The 27,064-nt window shown below is 47.1% G+C and overlaps 1 protein-coding gene across 1 annotated transcript in view; it reads right to left on the minus strand.

Moving 5' to 3' along the window:
• Positions 1-27,064, minus strand: part of RHPN2 (rhophilin Rho GTPase binding protein 2) — a 398,731-nt gene that overhangs the window by 41,866 nt on the left and 329,801 nt on the right. The window contains exon 14 of the mRNA XM_069639162.1: positions 25,992-26,147. Within this exon, the coding sequence (XP_069495263.1) occupies positions 25,992-26,147 (156 nt within the window). The remainder of the gene's footprint in view (positions 1-25,991; positions 26,148-27,064) is intronic.

A 27,064-nucleotide genomic window follows, 5' to 3' on the forward strand; every position in this document is an offset into this window, starting at 1 on the left:
AGCGAAACCTAAAGTGAAGAAGCTGGTATGTGCCCTGCACTATGGGCCACGTGTTATGGATGTGTGTAGTGTTCAGGTAGGATGGGGGAAGGGTGCTGCCATACAGGAGACTGCTTTGTCCTCCCTGTAGGCTGCATCGGGACTACACTACCCAGCATGCCTCGCACACAGACAACCAATCAGGGATCGGACCGGGCGTGGTACGCCCCAACGCGCATGCGCGAAAACATCAGCACGGGGCTTGTGCTCGAGATCGCCGAGGAGAAGGACGTGAGACACCGAGCTCCGCAGGAAAACTCGTGCGAGGGGCCCCGCCCCGCCTGATTGAGATTCCGGCCCCTCGCCATTACTCAGATAAGTTTGGGACGGATACCCAGGGGATCGAAGCTGCGCAACACCCAGTCCTGAGAAAGCCTGTAGAGGGAGTTTTGGGAAGCGCAGAGGGCATAGTCTACCAGTCCATATCGCTCGCCCCTGCGCCGGCATACGAGATAAGTACTAGTCCTGGGGATCGCGAGCAAGTTATTGACATAAGTTCTGGGATGAACCAAAAGTGTTTAGCAGCGCGTGTCATGCAGATATGAGGAACGCAACATTGGCATTGTAAAACAGAGAATACCCGCGCCGCAAGTCACACGCGGAGAAGGTCGCGCTGGCATTTATACTGACGACTTGTTTTGCTAGAAGACAAGTACGGCGAACGGCATAGTCCGTGGGGAGCCGCGTCATTAAGCCTGGGAAGAAAGTATGAATGCGGCATGGAGTGAATGACCGTGTGTATGTGTGACCAAGAATAACACATATTCTTTCTTTGTAGCGGAAGACGTGACCAGCCTACACCGCCTCTGAGACGCAGCACAGACTGGCAGCTTATCAAGGACCGTGCAGTCGGACAGGACAATGGACCCAAGCTAAGTGTTGCATGCTAGACTAACTGTGACGTGGTAGCCCACTGCCAATTTTACTGCCCAAAGGGCTTAATTGTTTGTTTATGTGATTCATAATTCAGAAAGCGTAGTGTTTGGCCCAGCCTGTAGGCACCGCAGGAATTACCATTTGGTGTGTTATGAAGATGACGATGAAGGTGTGCAGCAGTTGAGCCTCACCCAATCTCCCCCTACCTACCCATAACCTCGCCCTATTCCTTTTCCCGGTTTTCCTACAACCCCCAACCTATCCAATCAACGAGACCCTAACCCTCTTTCCCTGCCCTGGTCGCGAAGGCCTGCGTAAGCTACGTCTTGCAGGTATCAAGACCAGTGTGGGGGTAGTTGGTACATCCACTCCTGCGCCAGGTACCGGTGTGCAACCTTGACAGAAGCACAAGCACACAAATAATTACGGCGCCGGAGTGGGTTTGATACCCTCCCCCATTTCTCGCAATATGGAGGAGATTGCTAAAGTCCTGCAGGATCTGCAAAACGAATTGGCAGCATCTCGACAGGAATACGCTACCTTATCGGTTCAAGTCCGAAGTCTGGCAGCGCAGACCTCTCCCTTACCTGGTTCGGCCCCGGTCCCCGTCCAAGTGCAAGTGTCACCAGAACCCACAATTCCTCTGGCACCCCCAGAGCGTTATGCTGGGGACCCTCAGAAGTTTACTACTTTCATCACTCAGTGTCGCCTCCAATTTCTTACTAAACCCACGGCCTTCCGGTCCACCCAGTCTAGGACGGCCTTCGTCATTTCCTATCTCACGGGGGATGCCGTTGCATGGGCCAATCCATTGGTACATAAGGACGACCCACTACTCTATGACTGGGATAGGTTTCTGGGTGGGTTTGAGAAGGTATTCAATCGACTGGCAGCCACCCTGTATAAGGATAGAGAGCTTTTGATGCTCAGGCAGGGAAACAAGGAACTGGTGACATACGTTACACACTTCAACCGCTTGGTAGCGGAAGCTGAGTGGCCTGCCGACAAGCGGATATCTCTATTCTATCAAGGTCTGCAGGACGATCTGAAAGATCTAATTGCCCAAGTTGATCCACAGCCGGTGGAATGCTCCGACATGATCGATCTTGCCTTACGGTTGGATCATCGCCAGGCTGAGAGACGGGGCGATAAAAGAAAAGGTGAACCTCGCCCGATGGTCCGGTTAGACCAGTCTCGTGGACCTCGTGGGCCGGTAGAAAGGTCTGATGGGGACGAACCCATGCAAATAGGTTACGCCGAGGACCCTTATCTAAGGAAGAGAAGGAGCGACGGAGGAAAGAAGGTGTTTGCCTTTATTGTGGTTTAGCCGGGCATTTCGTGCGGGAGTGCCCCACGAAGCCTCAGAGTCAGGGAAACGCCTCCGCTCGGGGTAGTGGGGGTCACCCGACCGAGCTTTCCGGAGATTAGGGCCCCAGTCACGGACAATCCCAATTATGCTCCCCATATTAAGATATCGGGTCAATTGAGCTATTCAGGACACCAGAGGTTGGTATCCATGCTGGGGGATTCGGGAGCAACGGGAAATTTTATTGATACCAAGTGTGTTGTAGCATTAGGGATCTCCGTTCACCCGAAAGTAACACCAGAGCCAGTTCAGGCGGTTGATGGCACCCCTCTCAGTTCAGGTCCTATTACTCATTGTACCCAAAAATTCACCCTACAATGTGGGGAATCACATTGGGAAGAGATCATCTTTGACGTGATTGCAGCCCCACAGTTCGGGATTATTCTTGGACTACCCTGGTTACGTAAACATGATCCAGATTTCAGTGGGTTACTGGTCGGGTCGCATTGAACTCCACTTATTGCCAAACACATTGTAGACCAAAACCCCTCATAGCTTCGTGCACCATTGGTACCGTAGAGGACCAGCCGGCCAAGACATGTTTTACAGATCTACCCAAAGAATACTCCGACTTTGCGGATGTGTTCAATAAGAAGGCTGCAGAGACTCTGCCTCCGCATAGATCATTCGACTGCAGAATAGATCTCGAACCGGGAGCTGTTCTCCCATGCAGTCGTATCTATGCGCTGACAGAGGCAGAAAATGAACATCTTCGCGAGTATATTGCTACAAACCTGCAGAGTGGTTTTATTCGCCATTCTAACTCGCCAGTCTCTTCCCCCTTATTCTTCGTTCCCAAGAAGTCCGGGGAGCTCCGGACCTGTATCGATTACCGCGGGGTAAACCGGATTACCATCAAAAACCGTTACCCCCTTCCTCTCATACCTGTTCTGTTAGACCAGGTACGAGATGCGGTCATCTACACTAAGTTGGACCTTAGAGGCGCTTACCATCTAGTGCGGGTGCGTGAGGGGGACGAATGGAAAACCGCCTTCCGTACAAAATTCGGATTGTATGAATACCAGGTTATGCCATTCGGCCTCTGTAATGCACCCGCAGCCTTCCAACACTTCTTGGATGAAGTCCTCCGAGAGTATCTGGACATCTGTGCAGTTGTCTATATAGATGACATTTTAATTTACTCTCGTAGTCCTCAGGAACACGTCCAGCACGTTCGCGCCGTATTATCTAAATTGCGGGAACATCAACTCTACGCTAAGTTAGAGAAGTTCGAGTTTCATCGTACCACCGTTGAATTTTTGGGGTATTTCCTGACACCGACCGGGGTACAAATGGACCAGAAAAAGGTGCAAGCGATACTAAGTTAGCCATCCCCTACTAACGTGAAGGAGGTACAATCCTTCCTGGGATTTGCCAACTTCTATCGGCGCTTTGTAAAAAACCTTTCGGAATTAGTGACACCAATCACCAAATTACTACGTAAAGGATGTACCTTTGTGTGGGATCAAGCCGCTGAACAAGGTTTCCAACTACTTAAGAGCGCTTTTACTAATGCATCTGTCCTGAGGCACCCCGACCTAGCCCAACCATTTATAGTGGAGACCGATGCCTCCAGCTATGCACTAGGGGCCATATTGTCTCAAAGGAATCCAGAATCAGGCCTACTCCATCCAGTGGCCTATTATTCGCGAAAACTGCTACCAGCTGAGGCAAACTACACCATTGCGGACCGTGAATTACTTGCCATCAAAGCCGCCTTTGATGAGTGGCGGCATTATCTGATGGGGGCTCGGCACACAGTGACTGTAATAACAGATCACCGGAACTTGCAATTTATCCGGACTACTAAGAACTTGAGCCCGCGGCAATTGCGTTGGGCCCTGTTCTTCGCGGAATTTGATTTTTTAATCACATATAGGCCGGGCACTAATAACCGAAAGGCCGACATTTTGTCACGGTATCCTGATCCTGTCAGTAAGACAGAAAGTGTTCCACAGACCATAGTTCCACTGGCACGCATTGTTGGTGCTACCACTGGGGTATTTGAGACGATTCAGCAAGAATTATCAATGCAGGATTTGCACAAGTGGTGTGCAGAAGACCCGCAACATCAGTTAGTTGCTGGGCTCCCGTATCACGGCCAGCAACTCTTCTTACCCACTACCAAACTCCAGAAAAAAGCCATGTCTTGGTGCCACGATTCACCTCTAGCGGGCCACCCAGGTAGGACAAAGACCCAAGAACTGGTATCACAGTATTTCTGGTGGCCTACTTGGCGGCGAGACGTACAACAGTATGTGAGTGACTGCGATACGTGTGCACGTAATAAATCCGACCACAGTAAACCAGCAGGGTTGTTGTGCCCATTACCAACACCTTCTGCACCCTGGCGCTCCATCACTATGGAACTCATAGTAGATCTACCTGCAGTCCAGGGGTTTACCTCCATATTGGTGGTTGTTGATACGTTTTCCAAAATGGCACACTTTATCCCTTGTATGGGAGTACCAACCGCAGGTCAAGGCGCAGAGCTATTTCTTCAGCATATAGTACGCCTCCATGGACTGCCCTCCCACATAATAACGGATAGGGGACCACAATTCACCTCCCGCTTCTGGCATGAATTCTGCAAAATCATAGGAATGGATGTGGGCTTGACATCGGGCTATCATCCGGAAACAGACGGCCAAACAGAGAGAGTCAATCAGGGGCTAGAACAGTACCTGCGCTGTTTTATTGCCAGTCGGAAAGCAACTTGGTTGCAACATGTGTGGTTGGCGGAGCTAGTGTATAACAACGCAAATCATACTTCCACAAAGCAATCACCCTTTTACTGCCTTTATGGCTACCATCCCAGGGTACTCCCTGTTGCGTTGGCAGACACCGAGCCGACCCTTCCAACCATAACAGGACGGAGGAAGTGCATGGAACAAGTGTGGAAAGAGGCGCAGGATAATCTTGTACAATCCAAGACCACCTACAAGAAATATGCCGACAAACATCGTCGAGCCTGCCCGCAATATCAAGTGGGAGACATGATTTGGCTCTCCACTCGAAATATAACTTTGCATGGACCACGTAAATTACAACCACGATATCTGGGCCCATTCCCTATAGAACGAATCATCAATCCAGTAGCCGTGCGTTTGAAATTGCCCCCTCAAATGAGAATACATCCAACGTTCCATACCTCATTATTGAAGCCAGCCCCCAAGACCATCAAGACCCAGAAACCACCACCCATCTTAGTACAAGGAGAACCCGAATATGAGGTCCAAGCAATCCTAAACTCTAAACAGGATAGGGCAGGACGGGTTTTGTATCTGGTAGATTGGGTCGGGTATGGGCCTGAAGATCGCTCCTGGGAGCCACCCGCTCATATACAGGCCCCAAGACTGCTGCACACTTTCCATCGCAACTTCCCAGATAAACCCCGGGCCTCCACAGGCCTTCCGTGGGGGGGGAGTGATGTCAGGGGCAGACCTGGGGTGGCACGCAAAAAGCATGCAGCGAAACCTAAAGTGAAGAAGCTGGTATGTGCCCTGCACTATGGGCCACGTGTTATGGATGTGTGTAGTGTTCAGGTAGGATGGGGAAGGGTGCTGCCATACAGGAGACTGCTTTGTCCTCCCTGTAGGCTGCAGGCACTGCAAGTACATCGGGAGTACACTACCCAGCATGCTTCGCGCACAGACAACCAATCAGGGATCGGACCGGGCGTGGTACGCCCCAACGCGCATGCGCGAAAACATCAGCACGGGGCTTGTGCTCGAGATCGCCGAGGAGAAGGACGTGAGACACCGAGCTCCGCAGGAAAACTCGTGCGAGGGGCCCCGCCCCGCCTGATTGAGATTCCGGCCCCTCGCCATTACTCAGATAAGTTTGGGACGCATACCCAGGGGATCTAAGCCGCGCAACACCCAGTCCTGAGAAAGCCCGTAGAGGGAGTTTTGGGAAGCGCAGGGGGCATAGTCTCCCAGTCCATATCGCTCGCCCCTGCGCCGGCATACGAGATAAGTACTAGTCCTGGGGGTCGCGAGCAAGTTATTGACATATGTTCTGGGATGAACAAAAAGTGTTTAGCAGCGCGTGTCATGCAGATATGAGGAACGCAACATTGGCATTGTAAAACAGAGAATACCCGCGCCGCAAGCCACACGCGGCGAAGGTCGCGCTGGCATTTATACTGACGACTTGTTTTGCTAGAAGACAAGTACAGCGAACGGCATAGTCCTGGGAAGAAAGTATGAATGCGGCATGGAGTGAATGACCGTGTGTATGTGTGACCAAGAATAACACATATTCTTTCTTTGTAGCGGAAGACGTGACCAGCCTACACCGCCTCTGAGACCCAGCACAGACTGACAGCTTATCAAGGACCATGCAGTTGGACCGGACAATGGACCCAAGCTAAGTGTTGCATGCTAGACTAACTGTGACGTGGTAGCCCACTGCCAATTGTACTGCCCAAAGGGCTTAATTGTTTGTTTATGTGATTCATAATTCAGAAAGCGTAGTGTTTGGCCCAGCCTGTAGGCACCGCAGGAATTACCATTTGGTGTGTTATGAAGATGACGATGAAGGTGTGCAGCAGTTCAGCCTCACCCAATCTCCCCCTACCTACCCATAACCTCGCCCTATTCCTTTTCCCGGTTTTCCTACAACCCCCAACCTATCCAATCAACGAGACCCTAACCCTCTTTCCCTGCCCTGGTCGCGAAGGCCTGCGTAAGCTACGTCTTGCAGGTATCAAGACCAGTGTGGGGGTAGTTGGTACATCCACTCCTGCGCCAGGTACCGGTGTGCAACCTTGACAGCCCTTTTATGTGGCCTGCTTCTGGAAGGAGACTCTCTGGGTGTGCTATGCCGAGGAGAGATGCTCCTCTGTGGAGGTGTTACCTCTTTCGGTATGGATGACTTATTCTTTTCAATTTGAAGTTTGTTGAACTCTTCAATGATCCTTTGCATCGACTCTATGAGAGTTGGATCGTAAGGACCGGCAGGTTCCTGTGCAGTTGGTTGCCAGGGAGGACTGTGTTCCTTGGGGGTGAGAAAAGGTTGCTTGCCTACAAATTCTGTGTCTGAAAACACCTCCTGAAGAATGATGTCTGGGAGTTCTGCCATCTCTCCTGAAGGAGAAAGTTGTGCTCCTATTAGTTCATGAGTCTCTAATATAGGAGTCACCGTTTTATCATTGGATGGTGTAAAAGTGGCATCTGTTTTGGGTTTTGTTTTCTCCGTGGATGAGGGAATTGATGTTGTCGTCGACGGCATAGGTGTATGCTTCGTTGACGGTGGCTTCGTGGACGATGACCTCGTCGACGGTGGCTTCGTGGACAATGACCTCGTCGACGGTTGATTGTGTTTATCCGTCAATGAGATCTTCGTGGGCGAGAGATTCGTGGACCTCTATCGCCATGGCAGCTCGTAGACGGCTTATCCAGGCTTATTCGTTGACGATTGCCCCCCCCGGGAAAATGCCTCTTTACCCTTGGAGGTGCTTTTTTCCTCAGGATGCCGTTTCTTGTGATCACCAGAGCCCAAAGGGGGTATCTCCACCTTCCTCTTACTTTTGTGAGAGGGAGAGGCCCTCCTTTCCACTGAAGAGGCCCTTCTCTTAGAAGTTTGCCTCTAAAATGGTTTAGTAGAATGTACAGGAGCTGTCTTGGCAGATTCTTCGTCAGAAGATAGACCTTTAGCTTCTAAATGGAGAAGTCGTCTTCTGTGTCTGTCCTGCAGGTTTTTATTGGACAAAGTCCTGCAAATGTCACATTTATTTATATCATGAGGATACAGGCAGTAGATGCATTGCTCATGAGGATGCTTCATGTAGACTAGTTTCTTCATGCACCTCATGCAGTCCCTGAACAGGGAAGGCTTTTTGGCAGTTGGAAGTTCAGCCATGTTTTTTTTCAATTTGATTTTAATTGGCATTTCAAAATTCAGAACAAACAAGGAAAAACAGAACCCCAACTCCCCCCTTCCACTCCTCCACCCAAACCAGAGATCGAGAGCAGTCCAGTGCCGCCACGCTTCATAGTTGATCAGCTCCCACCCACCTCCCCCCTCATGGAATCAAAGTATACAGCAAGCAACATGGATCGGCCCCTTTAATAGTCTTTGTCACCGGGGGCATCTGTTATTAGGCCCAAGAGTCTCATACTCCGGGGGCACCAACGCTGCCTCATCCCTTCAACCAAGCCCTTACGACCGGAATCTTAGATGCTCCCCCTGAATTGAGTATGTGAGCCACTCAAGTGCCAAAAAGTTCCATATCTTTGCCACCCATTCATGGTCCTGTGGCGGGTCCTTGGTTTTCCATCTGCGAGCTAATACCATTGCTGCTGCCATCATCATTATCACATAAAGCTTGCGTCCCGCCTTGGTCTTGATTGCCGACAGAGACCCTTCCAAGCCCAGCACCGCAAGACCTTTATTGCTGCCCCGTAAGTCAAGACCCAGAACTTGATTGATCGCGCCCCCAATCCCGGCCCAATAGCCCTCAATTTGGGACACTCCCACCATATGTGCTCCCACATGCCTTCTGTGCCACATTCCCTCCAGCAAAGGGGGGAGGACCCGGGGTACATCCTGTGAAGTCTGAAGGGAACCAAGTGCCACTGGGTGAGCAGCTTCAGCCACATCTCTCTTATTTGAAGGGATCTAGTTAACTTTGGTATCTGCTTCCAGAGACAACACCAGTCATCACCCTCGATTGTGACAACCGTAGCTAATTCCCACTTCTTCAGGTAGGACCCCAGAGGAGGATCCTCTCCTGCCTTCATATGCCTATATAGGGCTGTGATGTCAGCCATGTTTTGAAGAGGATTTCACTCGATGAATTTTAGGTGAAAGAAAGTGTTTCCTGAGCCCAGAAACACAGAGCAGAAAGAGCTTGATTAGGAGATCGCAAAAAGATATTTTGGGAAAAACAAATATATCTAACAGGAGAAAGACTGCAGTGAAAAATATGAAGATGGCTGACTAGGGCAGAGCTTAAACGCTGCCACCTCATTGGTAAGAGCCATAAAGGACCAAAGTGAGGTGGAGGGACTACACAAGTGAATGGCGGCTCATAGACCATAATGGGCAATCTACAGTCATATTTCTATGGAAATAATGTATGTATTTAAAATGTTTCATAATTATTTAAATCACTAGGATACCCGGTCTGACGACTGGGAATATTCAAGCATCTGAATCTATGAAAGATCCAATGCTGGAGAAGTCCTAATATCCTCAGATTAGCAGTAAAGGTGATCGTGTCAAAATGCTTCAGCTTTTGCCTGCAAGCCTTTATGGATGATAAGGCACACTCCGGTAATTGGGCCAGCTCAGAGTGGAAGACGGCCATATCTTCTTTTAACGGTCAGACGGTCAACACCCTTGTCGTTACAATCTGTACCTTGCTCACTGTATCCTCAAAGCGGGTGTCCATCGCTCTAAGTTTGAATTTCATGGTGGAGACTGTCACCTCAATATTGCTGGTGGTGTGTTGAAATATTTTAGGAGCTGCATTAATAGTAACTCCCCATGAGTCAACATGGTGTCACCCTCCATTTCAGGCACAACATACTTCCAAGCAGCCCCAGCACTTGTCTATAAATGAGAGCTATAAACATGTTGCCTCTTAGATTTTCCTTTGTTGTGTTTGGAGGTCATTATGGAGGAGAGTAGCAAGGTTGTGCATTCTCTGTCAGTCATCCTCCACAGTAGCACATGGGCCCAAGCTGCTTCCTCAGCATTACATAGCAATGAGAGAAACCCTCCAATCCAACCAAAGGTGAGCACTAAACTGCTTGCACCCAGGAAGAGACACCAGACCCTGTGGTTACATAATGGGGAGGGGCATCACATCTTCCATGACCCTCACCAGCTTCTCTTCGCCACAGTTGCTGCTGCTAACGATGTGCAGCAGCAGCACTGGTACAGTGTTGAAATCGAGCCAACTCCCCATCGCCCTTTTTCCCGGTGTCCCGACATCAGGGGGAATGCAGTCATTTTGTTATTGAGGCACGCCAGGACAGAGGGGTGAGTGATTAGTATTTATCAACGGTCGCTAATCCTCCTCAGATGCAGTGGGAATGTTGCTCACTCCTAAAGATATATCAAAGGCAGAATTCCCTGCACTCAATGTCAAACCAGTGAAATGGCTTAGAGAAGGAACCCCTCGCTGGAGCTCCTAAAGGTGCTTGCCCAGTTTGCCCCGAGAAATCCAATAAAAAAAGGTTGTCTATTGGCTTTCTGTCTGATCCGTTGATAAGAAGTTTGATGTGAGCCTCTATCCTCTCCTGAGCCTATTGTATGTGAGGAATCAAGACTGGCCTGGCATCTTGAAGAAGTTTCAACTGGCATGGCCTTCAACTTTCTCTGGTCACAAAAGGTGCTCAATATCTTACAGGAAAAACCACCATTCAAACTATGTACTAATTTGTCTTAAGCTTGAGGAGAAAATATTGGCCTATGAACTGTTAGTGCATCCCACATTTTAACATAAAAGCTAGCTATGATAGTGTTAGGGGAGTTTGCTAAAGTCCTACTGGTAGTAAGACTTTAGTGAGCTATCCCAGTGGTTTGTAGATCTCCAACTCTTAGTATCAGTCTGTACTAACTCAGGACCTTGGTAGAGTGGAAGAGCAGGCAGGCTTATCTTAAGAGGAAGATGTGAGCAGTAGGTAAGTACACTGAACCTAGTTAGACATGCACACCAAAGAAACTCTTACACTTATAATTTATATAAAATGATATATGTATTATATATACACACAAGAATCACTTTCAATATTTTAGACGTTTATACTATAACACTTCGGAATACTTGAGAATACGCTTCAAAGGCCACTTTCACTTTTGTGTTTATTCGCGATTACATTTGTTGCAATGTTAGAAAGGGAACAGACAATGTTATTGTATTATCTGTTATTACGTGCATGGAAGACTTGGCCTGGCTAAGAATTATAAAAGGGAAATTCTGGAGATGCATACTGGGATTGGGACCTAGTACCCTAATTGAAATAATAAGACTTGAACTGTGCCTGATTTCTTTGGTGGCAATGGCATTAAAAAGAAGATGCCTACTATATATAAAATCAAGAGCTTCTCCAATATGACCTCTGCTCTTAATGTTGGGAAAGGAAATTAGTGCAAAGCATATTTTATAAATTGATCACAGAACTGTTCGAAACTATTGATTGGTGCCCAAACTGGGGTGAGTATTACCATGTACTGCCGAAAACCTTTATCATAAAATTAGAGCGGTGGGACTGGACTGCAAACTATTCTCAGTTGCCTACTCTTAAAAGTTACTATTCAGTAATTACAAATTTAACCCACAAATTTAAGGAATGTCAATTGTATTTAAAATTATGCCAGTCCCTTGCTTTGCGCAGATTTCTCCTCTTATTGCAGACCAATAGACTTCCTGTATTATCAGTCATTGGCCCGAATGTGCAGTAGCTAAAACTGACAGAATATGAGGAAACTCCCCAACATATTCTCATGGAATGCCGGGATTATGGACCTCTTTATAAGAAATGTCTTGGACCTTTTGGTTGCAAATTATGAAAAAATAAAAAGCAACTCGTTTTGTTGGTATTGCCTAAATACAGACAGCAATTCAATGCATATAGCACTTTATCAGGTTTGGACAAAACATATAAATACAGGAAAATGTAAGAAATTGAATCAGCTTGCTAGGACACAAGTGGGCAAGTTGCCTTAGATTAGCCGTTATAAATGCACCAGGATTTTAAAATATCTCATATGTTAGGACTAATTTTCTATACTCTGGCCTGGGGGACAGATGTTTAGAAGGCCAACCTATATTGTGACAGGGACAACTCTGGGACCTGTAGCCAAACCAGTTCAAGGTAGCAGTGACGAGAGGTCTAGGCTAAGTCTCAAGAGGTGGTGAGCTTGTAAAGGGTCCACAATGAGTACACACAATGGGAGTCACTAAGTACACTTAGACAGTATGTATAAAAATACAGGTATTTCTTTATGGCCAAACAACACTATGAAAAATGACTACTAATAGGTAGAAGTATCACACAACACTAATAATAGAATACATATATACAGTCACTATAGTAGGGCATAATAATGATCACACCCCTGTAAAGGAAAGTATAGCTTAGTTTATGCACTGCAGGTCCAGAGAGAATTAGCCCTAGCTTCAAAAGTCCTTCTCTAAATTGTCTGGCACCTTATGCCCAAACATTCAGGAAAGGTTCAGACACAGTTTGTAATGCTGGAAAAAATGAAGGTAAGGTCTCCGGGGTCCAGTGAACGATTCCAAGGGTTAGAGGACAAGTTATTCCATCTACCAAAAGTACCCCCAACTTTTGGAAGGCTTGCACAAGCAAGCAATAGCAAAGCGAAGTATGGTAAACGTTTTAGAAAAGTCAGCAAAACTTTTAAAGAACCACTGTAACTCACCCCGTACTCCGATTCTTCACAGGATTTGGTAGGTCAATGGAAGAAGGTCTGAGGTCGCTTTTCCTGCCATCAGCCTCAGTCCTTGATTCTTGATCCTTGATTCGCAGGGGTTGCAGGTTCGAGCAGATCTCCGGTCGGTGTCTTTGGCTGGTGCAAGGACTCTCTGTGGCAGAATGCAGCAAAACACAATGCAGTACCCCTCTGAGGACGGGACACAACTCAGGTGAGCTGTTTAAGACGCAGCACAGCGATGCAAAGGGACTCACTTGTCGTGGTCGGACTTTCCCTCCTATCTCGGGTGCCCTTGATGCTAGGACACTGACATTTTGCTAAGTCTTGTAGGACAAGCTGAGTATCCCTCAGGCTCCAGGCCTCAACGCAGAACGGTGACATCGGCACCACAGTAGCCCAAACTCAGAGCTGGTCAGCCACAGGGCATTCCAGGGGCACTTCCGAAGGTTCTTCTTTGCAGGGTACTGAGCATGTTCCCTCCACTCCACGTAGGACTGCTGAAGATCAATAGTAAGAGAAGGCTCTTACAGGACAGCAGCAGAAGTTGGTCGCCAGGCCTCCTTCAGACAGGTCTCCGGTCTCCTCACGGGTCTCACAGCTAGACAGGAGTCTTGGCTCCTTCAGGTTTCTCCAGGATCTCTCTAGAGTGGGTGCAGGGGTCCTCCTCTTATCCCAAAAGACAGGTAAGAGCAGAAACTCCCACTAGCCAATAGCAGAACTAGCCCCACACACCCCCCAGCAGTGGTCCAATAAGGACCACTGGCGGGAACACTCATGCCTAACACTCAGACACACTGAAACCAGTTTGTGGATTGGGACCAGACAGTCCCAGCCAGCACCCTGCCAGCAAAAACGCATAGCCCTCCATTAGCCCGCTAATAGCCTCTGCTTTCCTGCGCACTGGAAGTCCATATAAGGATTTTCCTGGCCTCACAGGTCAGGAAGAAGGCTAAGACAAAATGGCCAAAGGGCAAGCGAAAAACCTTGTGGCATGGCCATGTTTGGTCACTAGCCACAGTTAGTAGCCAAACGCAGTAAGCTAAAAACGAAAAGCACCAAAAAATTGTAAAAAAAAAACTGCTGCCACCAGCTTGTCTATTTAGCACACCTAGAGTAACCAGCAAATCCCCTGAGTGTTAGTCTAGGTCAAAAACAAAAGTGTACCCCATTGTAAGATGCATTGTACAATGATAAACGTTACCACAAGTGATAACAAGTTACTAAAGGTAGTAACTAAGTAACAAGACTAATGGAGACAATAGCCTCATTATGAGACTGGCTGTAGCCGTGCCGGAAAAACCGACACGGCTGCCGCCGGTATCATTTTTTTTCCGGCACCCCCGAATGGGCAATTACTGGGTCATTACAGCCCGCCGGATCCAGTAATTGCCCATTTGCGGGTGCCGGAATAAAATGCTCCCCATTCCCATTTGAACCCCACAGGGCTCAAATGGGAATGGGGAGGTCGGATGCACCGGCACCATTCATGAATGGTGTCGGTGCATCCGACATGCTCTGCTCGCGGGTGCCGTTTCGCCCGCCAGGTCAAAACTGGCGGGCAGGAAAGCACCCGTGAGCAGAACTCGTAGTTTGTGGGTCCGTAACAACGGTACTGGCAAACTTACTGGTACTGTTGTTACCGGACCGGCAAACTTATAATGAGGCCCAATCTTTCCCAGTACTGACAGCCCGAAGGACATGTCAGTTTCCCAATAACAGATGAGTAAAAGACAGTGTAGTGAAGCTTAAGGCTTCACTGCACTGTAAAAAGTACAAGTCAGGATCAAAAATAGAAGCAAAAGTTTTGGGGGTCCATTAAAATGGAAGGAAAGGTGCAGTAAAGAGAAATCCTTCCTAACATCATATAATAAGGATTTATTTTTACTAAGTATTATTAATTTATATGCTAATTATTTATCATTATTGCCCTGACAACCACTACGCCAACCTTCGACTCTTTGCAACCCATCTCGTGAGACGAGTTCCTAGATCTACTATCCGGCAGCAGCCCCTCCGGATCCCCCTCGACCCCTGCCCCACCCCTCTTCTGAAAGAAATATTCTCTACTACTTCCGCTGGAGAACATGCAAAATCCATATTAAACGACTCCCTCACCTCGGGCACCTTTCCAGAAGCCTTTAAAATTGCGCATGTCAAATAGCTTCTAAAAAAGGCATCCCTCAACCCCCATTGAGCCTACGAATTACAGGCCGATCTCCAACACCAGATTTCTCGCGAAACTCATTGACCGTGCTGCATACTCTCAGCTCAACCGCTTCGTAGAATCCAACAAACTATTCGACCCTGCTCAATCAGGCTTCAGACCGCGCCATGGAACAGAAACCACTCTGATCTCGATCTGGGATGATCTCAAGGCCGCAGTAGTTTCTGAGGGTTGCGCAGCGCTGATTCTCCTTGATCTGTTAGCAGCCTTTGACACTGTTAACCATTCAATCCTCCTTGACCGCCTCCACTCCCTAGGAATTCGTGGCTCGGCACTCAAATGGATTGCCTCCTTCCTCAGCAACAGGAAACAAATCGCCTTCCTCTCCCCTTTTGTCTCAACTGCTCACGCTGTGAACACTGGAGTACCCCAAGGCGCCTGCCTCTCTGCTCTCCTTTTCAACCGCTATCTGACCACTCTACCAGGAATCATCCGCGTGCGCAACCTCTCCTGCTACAACTACGCCAATGATACCCAAATTATCTTAAGAATTCACAAAACAAGCACCAACCCACGTCCCAACCTTGAAGCATGTCTCAGTAATATTGACCGATGGATGACAAGAAACCACCTCCTTCTCAACGCAGATAAAACTGAAATCATGGTGTGTGGCAAAACTGCCCTTCTCCCGCAACCACTCCCATGGCCCCCCTCCCTTGGCACCCCCTCCTTCCAAAATAGTCAAAAACCTTGGCTGCGCTATGGACTCCGGCCTAACCCTCTCCCGTCAGATCAATAATGTATCAAAATCCTGTCACTCCTACCTCAAACTCCTTAGACGCATTTTCCCTTACCTCACCTATCCCAACAGACTCGCCGCTGTTCTGTCTATTGTTATGTCGAGACTGGACTATGCCAACTCCTTATACCTGGGAGCACCGGCATACCAATTTAAACTCCAAAAAGCCAAAAACGATGCTGCCAAACTCCTTCTTGCCCTGGGACACAGAGACTACATCTCCCCTGCTCTCTGCACCCTCCAGTGGCTCCCTGTCAGACGAAGGGCCACCTTCAAAACCCTATGCATTACCCACTGAGCAGTGCACAAGACCGGCCCAACGTACCTACAAGAGAAGATAAAACCCTACCTCCCATCACGCACTCCAAGATCAAGCACTGCCCTCTTACTAGTGATTCCAACCTCCAATTCAGCCAGGATTGGAGGATCCGCCTTCTCAACCTTGGCTCCAACTCTGTGGAATTCACTCCCCCAACACACCCAAGACTACAAACATGGGCTTCTGCAAAGCTCTAAAAACCTTGCTCTTTCCATAAACCCGATTAAGACCATCTCGGGCCATTGACACCCTGCAATCTGCTGCGGACCAATGTTCGTGGAGATACCGAGCAATGACACCACTGAAAGCGACTAATAAGTCACTCTGAACACAGCTATCGCGAAACACATAAATGAAATCCGGTACAGTGGGCTCGTAAGAAGAAAACCTCCAATGCAGACACTCACCTCTCCTATCACTATGCGCACTCTCTACTCTACCCCAACACATAAAATAGAGAGCAGCTACACCCTTCGATCAATTTTGGCTTAGCTGCTCACATACAAACAATTCTGCATGAACACCTCAACATCCTGCTAGAACGCAGCTATACCCCATGTAAAATCGACCTAGATGCACACAAAAGCGTCCTACATAGGCCGAACGCCGCGAGAATCCAGTCTCGGAGACCAACCTGCAGACTGCACACATTCAACAGATCTCAATACCACCACACCTAATGTTAGGATGCAGCTACCATCAGGCAATCGAATCAGCTGCTCACATATTGAGTGCACCCAAGCACCCTATGATACCCTACTCTCTCGACTGACCTGGACTATGGTTCTTGAGGGCGTTCTATCCACAAGCGCTTTGAGGTCATACCAATGATATATAGAGCGCTATATACATGCCAAATAACAATCAATGGATAATCAAAATTGCAGGTTTTAATGTTTGTTAAGTATTTCTTTGTTTCTTTTATATGTTGTATTTTGTAATGTGAAAGTTCGAATGAACTAAACACACAAATAAAAAAATAAAAAATCAACCCAGGGAGCTCTTCCCGGGTTATACCCCCATGAGGATGTCACTCAGTCGTGGGGGTTTAAAAGTCATGACAGTCCTTTCTTTGCTCTTAGTTTGGTAAATACAAGACTTTTGTCACAGCTCCCAGGCGTGGAGGACGAGAAGAAAGGTTGCCTGCCTAAGTGTGGATTGGAGGTTAGCCAAGGGGGCCAGATGCTGCCAGCCGCTGTGTGATACTGGGCCTAGCGGTGGCATGCAGAGTGAACCCTAGTTGATGCAACCAAGCAACAGATGGTTGGTGGGGCAGGGCTTGGCAGATGGGACCTCCCTGATGTGCTTTCCGTTTAAGCAACACATCTAAAGTATCTTTGTCTTCAATGAACCCACAGCATCTAATAGAAACACCAGCCTCAAAAGCGTGAAGTATGCTGAAGTCAGAAATAGCCAGAAGTACTAAAGAGAAGAACCCACCATTACACGCAAGTCCCTGCATTCAGAAAACTGCCTTTGGTCAGCCACTGATGAGGCCGATGGCGTTCATACCTCTTGCCTTTTATCCCTTTCATGCATATACGAGTGGAAAAAACAAGATGGTATCACCCCATGAAACAGCTTGGCTCGCACTCCAAGAGTGAAGGAACAGGACAAATAGAGCAGCACAGAAGTCAAGTTAAACAATCATGTTTGAAAGTAACATGGCATACACATCTTAGAATAGGTGAGCATGGGAGGCCCCGGGATGTGGGCGAGGCCCCCATTAGAAGGGCAGGAATACCAACAGAGAGGGCGTTTGGAGGTGGAGCAGAAGTGGGGTGGTGGCTAGTTGGAGAGTCGGAGAATTGAGGAGCAGTAGTATAAAAAAAGGCAGTTAGGGAAATCTGGATATGCAGAAAGAGTGAGGCGATTAGAAGAGTAGAAGTAGGTGAAGGCAGGGAGAGAGAACCACAGAATTGAGGAGGTGAAGAAGTATGTGGACTATAGTAAACATGAGTAGTGGTACTGAAGGAGAGGAAAGAAGGAGCGAGGAACCCTACGAGAGGGGAGGAGGTCAGAGTGGAGGAGAAGTGGAACACCACAGAAACTAAAGAGGAGGTGGCAGGGAGTCCAATGAAAAAAGAGGGACGAAATATCAGAAGACCCAAAGAAGATATGGTGAAGGAGATGGCGGGAGGAAGGAGGAAAGAATCCAGAAAAAAGTGAGGAGCTTGCATTAAAGACCAATGAGAACATGAAGGAGCAGAAGGGAGTGAGAAGAGATGAGGGAGTACAGGAAGAGTCATCTTCTACACCAAAGGGGTGCGAGTGGAGGGGTGGAGGCACACGCATGTGGTAGAACATTAACGAGGTACAACAAAATAGAGTAAAAGCAACACGCACAAAAGGAGTGCAAATGCCCTCATAGGTCCAAGAATGTGGCAGGATATCATGACGGCAGATATGGAAGGGCTAGTAGGAACCAGAGTTAGAATAGGTTCACTAACCCAGCCTTCAGAAATACCAAAGTGGCTAGCCCCCTTGTAAAATCTGCGAGGCTTAGCTCAGGTGTGCTGAGCCCTGCTTCTATTGCTGCTTAGGCCCATGAGCAGGAGCATATCAGGCCAAGGCCCCAACCATAAAGCATTCACCAGAAGACCACGAGTCAACTATACATACCTACAATCTACAGAGGCAAGAAAGAAGTGTGGGAACCCCCAGGACCGTGAGTGACTGTAATTTGTCAAACACCCAGGAAGGAACCCGGATCAGTGGTGTTGTAACCCAGACATCTGTAAACCAGGAGAACGTTTTTAGTTATGTTTTGCCATGTTTTTAGTCCATTTATCCCCGACGTTATAGAAGAAGTCTTTAAGTTTGCTTCCCCTTTGCCCTCCAAGACGGTTGGGAAGCTCCTAGTAACAGATAATCTAGTAAAGGACTCAATGAAAATAGAGATTTGAATACATTCTTACTTTGTACTTGGCATATAACCTTTCCAAATAAACACCAACATAATCAGAAAAGTGTCATAACAGGGACCCCTCGGCTGGAGTCTGTGGGCCCTACATGCACATGCATGCTATGCTGGGCAAAACAGTCAGATGTTTAAACACTGATTAAAGAATCGCCAAGAGCATCCACCAAGAGGCACCCATTCGCGGGCGCCGGAAAAAATGCTCCCCATTCCCATTGAGCCCGGGGAGGTCGGATGCACCGGCACTCACAGGCAGAACTCGTAGTTTGCCGGTCCGGTAACAATGGTACCAGCAAGCTTACAGGTACCGTTGTTACCAGACCAGCAAACTTATAATGAGGCCCAATATCTTTAGGGGAGTAGTCAATGGGATTGACGTTCTTAGTATTGCACTAGACAACAAAGCGCTTCCAATTGTTGGAGTAGCAATGTCTGGTTTTGGGTTTACATGCTTCCCCGAGTATGTCCATGCATCTCTGAGGGAGTTGAAGGTGCCCAAACTCTATGACTTCAGGAGCCAAGCTGCTAAATTGAGTGTTTGGGGACACGGATGCAGTGTCTCTCCCTGGTCTTGAGACAGCATGTTGTATGGGCATGGCAGCTTCCTGGGAGGGGAGACTGACATTTCCATGAGATGGGAGAACCAAGGCTGTCGGGCCCACATTGGTGCCATCAGGATCATGGTGCAACGTGTGCACTATGCTGTTAAGAATGGGATTTGGTGGGGGCGGCGGGAAGTGTATGCAAATCTCCCAGACCATGTTTTCCAGAGACTGTTCCCTTTGGAGCATTTCTGTGGGTACCTGGAGGCATAATCTGGGCTTTGGGCATAGAGTTGTGAGCAAGTCAATTTCTGTGAAACCCCATTCTGTAAAGACGTTGCGTAGAAAGTGCTCTTGCAACCGTCACTCGTCCTCTACGGGTAGGGGGAAGTCTCTGCTGAGCAAGTCTGCCAGGAGATTGTATTCCCCTGGAACATGTTTTGAGAGGCGGAACATGTTGTGTTTGATCGCCCACTTCCAGATGTTCTGGGACAGTCTGGATAGCCCTAAAGAGTGAGTGCCCCCCCCTGTTTGTTCAGGTAGTACATGACTGTGGTACTATCTGTAAGGACCACAAGTGTCTTCCCCTGAAGGTGTGCTTGGAAGGCTTTCAGGGCTTTGAATACTGCAAGCAATTCCAACAGATTGATGTGATTGGACGCTAGTGATGGGGACCACATGGCGTGTGCTGTCTGTTGAAGGAGGTGAGCTGCCCACCTGACAGAGATGCATCCGTGGTGGGAGTGGCCTCTACTGCAGGGGCTGTGAAGGTTTTCCCCTGCAGAAGGTTTTGGCTTGACCACCACTGCAGAGACTGAAGGAGGATTGTTGAGACAACCACTAGATCATCCCACCGGCTGCTGGCCTGACACCATTGCCACAAGAGCCACTCCTGCATGGGGCGCATGCGCAGACGAGCGTGAGGAACTAGGAAGACGCAGGAAGCCCACAGCTGCATGGTCTTGCGAACGATTACCTGGTGACTGGCTACATATTGAAGGATCTGGAACAGCATGTTTTGAACCCTCTCGTTGGACCGGAAGACAAGCCCGTCTTCTGTCCGAGTTAGGGCCCCCACAAACTGTTTGACTTGTGTGGGGACAAGACTTCATTTCTTCTCGTTGATAGGGAATCCGAGGCTGAATAGGAGATCTACTGTTGCCTGGGTATTTTCTAGGCACGTTCCATACAAGTCCCCTGTTATGAGCCAGTCGTCGAGGTAGGGATTTACAGGGATGGACTGCCTGCGCAGGTGAGCCGCCGCTACCACCAGTACCTTTGTAAACACCCTTGGGGCTGAGACAATGCCAAAAGGGAGAACTTTGAACTGATGTGTCCTCTATCATGAACCAGAGGTACTTTCTGGCGCTGCCAACATTGAAATATGAAAGTATGCATCTTTCATGTCCAATGTGACCAACTAGCCCCCCTGCCTCAGCAATGGGATTACTTCCTGGAGTACGTTTTGTGGCATGATATATTTGTTCGCAGGACGCAGATCTAAAACAGGGCGCATGGTTAGATCCTTTTTAGGTACAAGGAAGTACAATGAATAATACCCTTATTTACCTGGATATGGGGGACAACCTCACTGGCACCCTTTTCCAGCAGGACCTGGACCTCTTCCAACAAGATGCACAGATGGTCTGATGAGTCGCCTGCTTCTGGGTGGATGGTAGCATGGTGACCATAGGAACTAGATGCAGTACCCGTGGGCGACTTCTTGAGTACCCACTGATCCGATGTGATTCACTCCCATGCTTGGGCAAACAATGTTAGACGTCCACCGACCGGGGAAGTCTGGGAGGGGACCCGTACCATCTAGTCACCTGGAGGCAGAGGCCAGGGAGCACCTGGCACAGAATTTCTGCCCCTGCCCTGTCCCCGACGGAAACCTCTCTGTTGGGATTGGAAGTTGCCGGAGGAGCCCTGTCCGAGGCCCAGTTGGATCCTCCTGAGTCATACTGTGCATGGGGAGAGCAAGAGAAGGATTGCCCTGGTAAGGACCAGCAGGAGTTGGAGTTGCCACGCTGGACAAAGGGTTTAGCCGAGATCGGGGTCTTGTGCTCCTTCTTAGCTGTCACCAGAGCATCATCAACTGCTTTCCCGAAGTGGTTGCCTTCCTACACTGGCTTGTTTATCAAAGAGCCTGAGTCTCTGGTTTGAACCCTGAATTCTTCAACCAGTCGTGGCGTTTGAGCAGGGTTCCCTGGGTGTGAGCACGTCCCGCAGTTTCGGCAGAGTCCAAGGTGTTTTTGAGGATATTCTGGGTGACTTGTCTGCCCTCTGCGATCACCGCCAAAAGGTGGGAGCGAGTAGGTTCTGGGACATCCTGAAGGCTGTCTCAGACAAGGCCCCATTGAACGCCACTATAGCTTGCACAGAGTGTGGTGTTGTTGGCAATCCTGGTGTAAAATGCAGCAGAGGTGGTAACACGGTGCCAAGGGTGTACAACATTTTGCAGTCCTTGTCAGGAGGGGATTCTGACGAGGACCGTGGTACCCCTGCCCTTTTACGAGTGGTGGTGACAACCAGGGAGTCCGGGATGGCGGGGCCCCTAATGTAGGGCGGGTCTGAGAGAGCCGGCGGAACATCTTCTCCACATGTGGGATCACTTTGAGTGTGAGTAATGAAGGGGCCAGGCACTTCTTGGTGGAGTTCAACAAAGGAATGGCTTGGCTGATCAGGGTCTTTTTCTTAAGAATATCTTCCATAAAGTCTGAATCAGGGGCGGCCCCATGTGTGGCAATCTTGAAGTGATGAAAGGAAACCTAGGCTAATAAGCCTACGGTGTGGGCTGCACACCCTATTACCCACTGGGGGTTCTATTTAAACGGTTTTTCAAAATCATGAGATTGTTTGTGTTTTATTTTGTAGATATAGTGCCTCATTACACGGACGGCGGTGGACCAAGGTGCTATTAGCACCTTGGTCCATCCCGGTAAAATACCGGCACCGCCTTGGTGGAAAGGGGAATTACCGCCCTATTCCAAGGTTGGTGGGGCGGTAATTCCCCCTTCCCCCATTGCCCTTCCCCATTCCCATTTTTGCCCCATAGGGCATAATGGGAATGGGGAAGGTGCTAATTACGGCACCGCAAATTGCGGTGCCGTAAATTAGCTCCCTGGTCCCTTTGCGGGTTGGTTTTTAACGCCTGCAAAAAGCAGGCGTTAAATTCTCCAACCCACAAAACGACCTCGTAGTAAGGCGGTAAGGGTTTACCGGTAACGGTAAAATACCGGTACCGGTAAACCCTTACCGCCGTCCGTGTAATGAGGCCCATAGACTTAGTTGCAAATGCAAGTAATGGCCTATGCATTTTGGACTTGCCGCCCTTCCTCAGGGCCTCTTTTTACTCGCCTGATCAAAAAAATGTATATATTAATTTGATACAGTAGTGGTATGACCAAACAGAAACAATTGCATAAGACAATAATATCAATCAATAACATGTATGCCATCTAGAAGACACAGTGTGTTAATTGACATGTGTATGCCATTCGAAATTCAGATTAGGTTATTAAACGCATGATAATACCAGCGTATTAACAAGCATTAAATGGCCACAAAGTAAGTCGAACTAATGTGAAGCAGAAAGAAAATTATTCTAAATACAAAGCTCATACAAAATGGAGAAAGCAGCAATATAAGAACTTGGTGAACAGGCCAGCCAAGTGTCATTGGGCCTCATTATAAGGTTGCCGGTCCGGTAACAACGGTACCAGTAAGCTTGCTGGTAACCATTGTTACCGGACCGGCAAACTACGGGTTCTGCTCACGGGTCCAATGGGACTCAAATGGAAATGGGGAGCAATAAATATCGGCACCCGGCAATTACCGGGTCCAATGGGGCTGAAATGCCCCGGTAATTGCCCCTTGTCGGTAAATTCATGACTCCGGTGGCAGCCGTGCTGGTATTTACCGGCATGGCTACCGCCGGATTCATAATGAGGGCCATTGTATTTTTGAAGGTCAGAATAACTACCAAAACGAGAGGGCAATACTGTCAGAAACCAATATAAACAACTGTTGGCAAAGCCAAAACAGTGCAATAACAAATCCAGTTAAAAAGAACCAACCTTGCCAAAGCCAAAAGAGGGCAATTAAGACATCAGTTGTTTATAGACCCTTTAGGGAGAAAAAAGCAATAGTGGGAAATTACCTAAATAAGCATGCCTAAGTCAAAGAACATCAGGAGTGAGAAGAAACAATTATCAGTATTTGGTTAATGCAAGAGTGGGGAAACAAGAGTGCCAGGAAGTCTGCCTTTCTGACAGAAGGTATTCAGGAGGAGAGGAGCATAACCTGCACTGTATGTTGCAATTAAAAGTATGAAACAAACAGCACCAATGTGTCTCATGTTTTCCCTGAAGAAGTAGGCAAACTTGCGGTTGCAAATCATAAGACTTGAGTTGTGTGAAGAAAAACTAAACCACATAAGTAGTAGAAGTGTTACTAGTCCTTGCAGGAGAGTACACCAGATGAGTGGACCAGGCAGAAGTCATTGAAGTACTGTGGGTTGGTTAAAAGTGTTGAAGAAGATGTGGCAAGGCCACAAAAGCACATTGTGAATCCAAGTCAAACAAATTGAGGGCATGCAGATATATCGGGCATGATAAGTTTATACATTCTTGTTTCACATTCTTGGAAGAGTTCCAAAGAACCCAGGAGACCTGTCCCTGTATCTCTTATATTTGCAGTTAGCATTCCTATTGCAAGGGGATGCACCATAATTTATTAAGCCACAGAGAAACAGAGGGGATATATTACCAAATGATACTATCCAAAATGATAATTTAACCAATTTCACAGCAAAATGTGGTGTATGAATTGGTAGAGTTCTTTGTGTTCAGCTCCCAAAATTATTTATAGCAGATGCAAGGGAATATCAAGTGCAGCGATTATCTTTATTTTGGACCTGCATTCCAACCAAAAGTTTTTAAGTTTCAAAACAGGCACGAACTACACGGATCAACATTCCCTTCTGATCCCAATGTCTCCAACATCAATCTGATCTTCTTTTTGCGTGTATGTATGTAGCCTATCTGGTGCGATATGCCATGTGTAGACTAGTCTCATTTGAGTTTTGGTTAGCTGTTTGCATATAGGCATAGCCATTCTAGAAAGATTGGTCCTTTAGGAAGTGGCTGATTTCTCATTCAAAATAAAATATATATTTTAGATATAAATCCCTTAGTGGGGTCTAACCTCGGAAATAGTTCAGGTTGTCAAGGTTCTTGTGGCAGCCTTTCTAATCGAGGGTTGGAGGATCTAGTGCCTAACCTAATTGTATCATATTCCAGTTTCAGCAGTCCATAATGTACATTGCTTGATTGGTTTAATAGATCCATTCTGAAAACGATACCCTATTTTTGAACTCCATTCCAGGCCTAGGTCTCGCATCCCTGATCAATCATACCAGACAAGAAGTCTCCATTTAAAAAGATTGGTCTAAATGGCAATGGGAAGGAGACGAGACCGTGAAATTTAGATTGTTCATCCCATTTTTTCTAATGTTGCCCTGGCATTATAATTCTGATGCAAATGTGGGTCCCTAAGGTGTTTGTTAAACCAGGAATGGGTCCAAAGGTATCTGCCTGCTATGGACTGCTTGATATAGAGAGAATTTTTCTCCAAGCTCTTCTGGATCTCCATTCAGCAAGAACCCTAATTTGGGCAGTCCAGTAGTAGTGTAACAGGTTGGGAAATGCTGCTCCTCCCCAACAATTAAACGTGCAAGGAACACATTTTGTTCACTCGGACGAACTGCCCAGCCTAGGTAAAGTCGAAGATAATTGCCTACCATTCTTTAATAGTCTTGCAGAGGGAGTGTACTAGTATTGACTGAAAATGATATAGGAACTGTGTCAAAATGTACATTTTTACAAATGGAATTTTCCCCAGCCATGAAAGACAGACTAGCCTACGTAGACAAATCCTTTCTGATCTTATGTCTGAGAGTGGGGTATTTGGCCTTAAATAACTGTCAAGACTTGTAGTTAAGAAAATCCTTAAGTATTTTATCTTTTTCTTCGTGAAGCAAACTCATCGACACACTTCATTAATTTATTTTCTCTTGTGTCAGATACTGAGATGCTCAAAATTTCTGACTGTGTCCGATTTACCTTAGATCCTAATATTATAGTAAAGACTGATAGTTCACCCATGGATGTTGATCTTGAACAATCTGTCTTTTGTAGACTATCCAGATTTAAGGTAAATCATACCAAATCTGAAATATTGGAAATCTCATTGTCTGAGACAGAGAAAAGGCTAATAGTCACCCAGTGTACAGCATTTTTAACCCTTGCATAGACTGGTAGTTCAAGGCTTGATTAATTGCCTACCACCCAAACAAAAGCACTACACCTACAGAAATACATTTAAACACCTTTGGAAATAAAGAGAAAAGTGCAATAAGAATTATTACATTTTCACATCTTATGTGACTAGAATATTGCCATTATAATGCCCCTCAATGATAATTTGATGTATTTCCCTAAACTGAAAAACAAATCCACCTCACCGTCAAACTCAAGTCATAGCATTGACTTACCAGACAAGACGTCTGTTCTTGGGAACTTATCACCTGAATTTCAATGCCTTTTTCTCCAATTCCTTTAAACATGTTCACTACCTCACACACTCCCAACCACTTGCAGTCTTTGCCTTCAACTGCAACAATATAGTCGCCTTCTTTTAGTCCTCGATCCTGAATAACAAATGTTTGCAAATTAGTATAAAGTGCACGGAAACAGCAATATAAATATATTATGTGAAAGAAACACACAAAACAATTGTGAAATAAGTGCAATGGCAGTTTATGGTGAGCAACATTTACATTATGTATTTAATTGACTTTTCACTGTTCTGCAGACATTCTATCATATGTATCACATCTACAATCAACTTTTTAGAATAGACATTACCATTTACAGATTTTAAACAGGATTTTGTAGAGTATTGTTATTATTTTCAGTTATGTCAATCTAAGATTGAAACTTAATGGTTTAGGACCTTGATGTACTGGAGGTGTGCTTTTTTCAAATTTAATTTGTTTCAAAAACACAATATATTATAGTGTGGACATTTTTTCTTTTCCCTCCCCCAACACTCTTACAATCCCAACATATGGGCATACCGCCTAGTGGCATATATGAGAAATTGTACCAACCTAAACAGCAGTTCAAGCAAACATACATGTGTGGTTGTCCCATTTCCTTCAACATAGTCTGTTGTGTGTCCACTATTTAGCCTGCACCCATTGTTCAGCTGGCTTGGTGATCCCTCTATAACAGTGTCTAGGATACGTGGGCCATTTTGCATTATCATATCTTCTGGCAATGTGTTGCCTTAAACATCCCCTGAAGAATGAACTATAGACTGGGCAGCTCTGTTTTGGCATCTTAGCACTACCAATTAAGAACCTCCTCTTAGCCGAGAAATCTTAAAAATCACCTTCTACCTTATAACATAGTTGCTCCACATAATAATTGTTAGGGGCGTTTTCCTAAAGTTCCACTGCTATTAAGACTTTAAGCTACCTCAGTGGTTTGTAGATCCCCAACTCATAGTATCAGTCTGTACTAGCTCAGGACCTTGGTAGAGTGGCAGAGCTGTCAGGCTTAT

The sequence above is a fragment of the Ambystoma mexicanum genome, chromosome 1q, assembly GCF_040938575.1.
Source record: "Ambystoma mexicanum isolate Mex_15411 chromosome 1q, UKY_AmexF1_1, whole genome shotgun sequence".
NCBI lineage: Eukaryota > Metazoa > Chordata > Amphibia > Caudata > Ambystomatidae > Ambystoma > Ambystoma mexicanum.